The sequence below is a fragment of the Buteo buteo genome, chromosome 4 (assembly GCF_964188355.1).
Source record: "Buteo buteo chromosome 4, bButBut1.hap1.1, whole genome shotgun sequence".
Classification (NCBI taxonomy): Eukaryota; Metazoa; Chordata; class Aves; order Accipitriformes; family Accipitridae; genus Buteo; species Buteo buteo.
Window position 1 is genome coordinate 40,976,697 of NC_134174.1, and position 3,500 is coordinate 40,980,196.

The following is a 3,500-nucleotide window of genomic DNA, read 5'->3' on the forward strand; positions in this document are numbered from 1 at the left end:
ACCTGCCAAACTGAAAAGAGCTCAGACAGCTCCTCAGGAACCCCTATGGTGCCCTCCAAACAGAAAGCACCACAGACAGTTGCCACCTCCCACAACACTGCCATACTTCATACTGCCCAGAAAAGTTGTTTCAGCAGTCTTCAAAATGAACAAATAATGAAAAAAGCCCTGTAAGCTCACAAAATCTAAAGATAGTGTGTTTTCCAGTGTTTCTGCTTTCCCCGCCCTAGATGAAAACCTACAGGGAAAGAAACATCAAGCACCCCTTCCTCCTCTTTTCTCCCTTCCTTTTCTTGCCCCATTTGCTGTATTTATAGGATCCAAAGCTCTTCAGCACATTCCAGTTGTAGTCCATGTAAATAAATACAAGGGTAAAAAAAACCAACCAACCTTTGGGGAGCTTGGACCACTGCCAGTCTGCCTGGGTAACTGGACTTTGCGTGGAGCTGGAAGGGTGTTTTTTAAAAGGAGGGAAGTAGAAGAGAACAGCTCAAGAATCTTGGCTCAGCCTGGGCATATTTCCTCCTAACTCTGGCTAAACCTCAGCACGAACGGCTGGACGGAGGAGTCGATGCGAAGCTGGGGAGGGAGGCTGCAGGGCTCTCCACCAGGACTACAGCAGAGCTTGGAGAGGCTGAAACCATGCTTTTCCTTTGGGCACTGGCATTTATTTTAGTCCTGCAGGAGCAAGATCTTTTAGGTAAGTGACTCTGAGGTTGTAAAGCAGAAACTATAGCTTAAACGTAGCCTGGTCAAAGCCTTTGCATGGGGCGGGAGGGGGAGGTAAAGTATTGCTGACTCTGTGGGTTTTATATGAAGGTGACACAGGTATGTGTCAAAATTCTGTGGGAATATTGGTTTTAACAGGAAAAACTTCATTTTTGTGCTATTAAAGTCCACCCTGGAGGCATATAGCTTTGAGAGAGATTTTTCACTTCTCACAGGAGATACTATCACTGTATTTTCAGAAATTTAGAACTGCATTCAGGTGCTGCAGCCAGTGACCTGTGTTTCCGTAATTACTCTTCTGGCAGCCTTATTAAAATACACAGTAATCTACTCAGAAATGAGACTGAAGTTCAAGGTGAATAGAGAAAGATTTTCATTTATTCAAACTGTTAAGATTTGCTGGTTACAGCACTGCATTTTTTTCTCTTCTGCTTTGGATTACTTATTCCTGAGATTTTGAGGCACATAACACCTCCTTCAAATGCCTTAGGAGTATGAAGTATAAACACAGAACATCTGATAAGCTTGCATCTGAATTTTACTTTCATTAACAACAGATTAGTGCTGGAATAACCTCTAATCACATTGTAGCTGACAGCGTGACTGAAAGCTATTCAGTCTGGCTAGATCAAGGGTTTATAGTCCCCGTGTAACCACAAACCTGGCTTCCCAGCCTGTTTGTATTATGTGTTTTCTGCTAGCTGATGCTTAGCTTTATTTTCCCTCTGCACTTCTTGACAACACACAATGTTTGTATATCATGGCAGGGTAGTAAGTTTCCATTACAATCAAAACATTTCCTGAAAAACTGTTAGTCCCTTCTGCCCCCAAGTCCTAGTCACTCTTCCTTGACCTGACTCCCTCCCACCCAACTGGCTTTGTGGTGTTTATCAGTGATGAACTGAAATATCAATACCCCAGCAAGGGCACTCTAACTTGTTTTCATTCCACAAGTACTCACTATCGCCTTGTGAGTTTTGCGAGCTTCACAAAAAACCTGTGAAATTAAAGAAGAAAAAAAAAAAAAAGGCTGGAAAAATGTTTTTGTTTATTCCCCCAAAGTATGGTTTTAAGCTGAAATCATTAGCAAACTCAGATAAAATCCAGCTAAATAGAATACTACTTGAATAATAACTGCAGTGGAGACTAGTACCCAATATCATGCCAGCTGGTAGCTACTCAGTCAGGGAATCATTTTCACTGTCTCAATGGTGTACTTCATATAGGATGGGAAATTTTGCGTCTGTCATGGCCAGGGGAGTAGCTGCTTAAAGTACCAGCTTAAAGTACCAGCTTAAAAAAGTCATCCCTACTTTCCCTTTGCTACTTTTGAGTCAGGGAATCTAACTTTTGATTTCCTTACAGATGCTCCCTCCCAATCCCCATGGATTCCTCTTAAAAACAGTTCAGAGTTGGCCACAGTAGAGTTTATGTTTTAATTCAGCCATTAATATGACTAATCTCATATTCATAGAGCTCAGCCTTCAAATAGCTCAAGAGGAGAGGCTGGCGTGGGAGCCCTTTTGGATGCAACCATGTGCTCTTGCCTAATGGCCGCAGTTTCTAGTTCCTTGCTGTTGTTGCTGGGTTAGTTTGTGGGATGCTGCTCAAATGTAGCCTGGGGCACAGGAGCATTCAATACCTGCCCCATTTAAACATGTTTCCATTCTTACAAAAACCTCCAGGCAAATCGCTCTGAGGGGTGCAGCACCCCAACAGCAAAGTCTTGGCTGCATGTTTATGCATGTCAGAGAGGTGACCTGGAGTCCTCAGGTAAACAAGTAGCTGGCAAGCAGGCTGGCTCCACTGACATGCTCCATTTAGCTGAGCAAACCAAGTACTGAGCATGCTGCTAGGGAAACGGCAACAGCAGAGCTCCAGTAGCGGCATTGCTGCTCAATACTCCACACTGTGGCATGATTTTTTAACAGCAGAAGTTTCCTTTGGTTTTAACTGCAAGCTAAAATAAACCAAGTGTAAGAATGTTTTTTTTCATTCAGCTAACATATTATGACTTCTCAGAATTCTTTGGATCCCCTGATATCCACATGCCATATCAAAGCTGAGAAGATCTATAAGCTAGACCATTGCCTAGAAACTGGAGACAAACAAATCCTTTCAGAACAGCCACTTTTGCCCAAAACTGACCACTTGCATTCTCACAGAACAGCGTTTTGCCTCCAGGAGATTAAAGTACTGCATTGTAGAATTAAATCCACAATAAAAATTTGTGAGAGATATCCTATCTTAAACCAGACTTGGACTCATATTTCTCTATTAATAAACTAGTAGTGGTTTAACCTATACCCCATGTTATAGGTATTTTCTGTCCTTATAGAAACCTACTGGCATTACCATCTCCAATGCAAGGATTACAGTCTTTGCAAACATTCATCTCTGAGCTCCAACAAGGAAGGAGAAAGAAAGTTTGTCACAACAAAGTGTACCCAGATGTAGGTGTGTTTTTAAGAGCATGAGGCATCTGAAGATAGGGGTTCTGTGCAAAAGTTAGCCTTTTTACAGATTCTATATATCTGTAAAACCATATGTTTTGTTATATATAGTTAAAAGGAATTTATTAAGTTCTGTGGACTTTGTAACCTCCAGGTACAAAGCAAATGTTAATATCAAACTCCAAAAAGTCAGGGGTTTAGAAATACTGGACTCCTGCTGTTCATCTGCAGGATGCAACTGTATTTACAAATGCAGCCAGTCTGCTCTGGTTGAAACAGCTGTGAATCTTGGCCATGAATGCCAAGATCTAGTATGTA

At 41.8% G+C, this 3,500-nt stretch overlaps 1 protein-coding gene across 1 annotated transcript in view; it reads left to right on the top strand.

The window, feature by feature from the left end:
* Nucleotides 1-331: 331 nt before the first annotated feature.
* Nucleotides 332-3,500, top strand: part of PLAC9 (placenta associated 9) — a 13,323-nt gene continuing 10,154 nt past the window's right edge. The window contains exon 1 of the mRNA XM_075025633.1: nucleotides 332-700. Within this exon, the coding sequence (XP_074881734.1) occupies nucleotides 643-700 (58 nt within the window). The 5' untranslated portion in view covers nucleotides 332-642. The remainder of the gene's footprint in view (nucleotides 701-3,500) is intronic.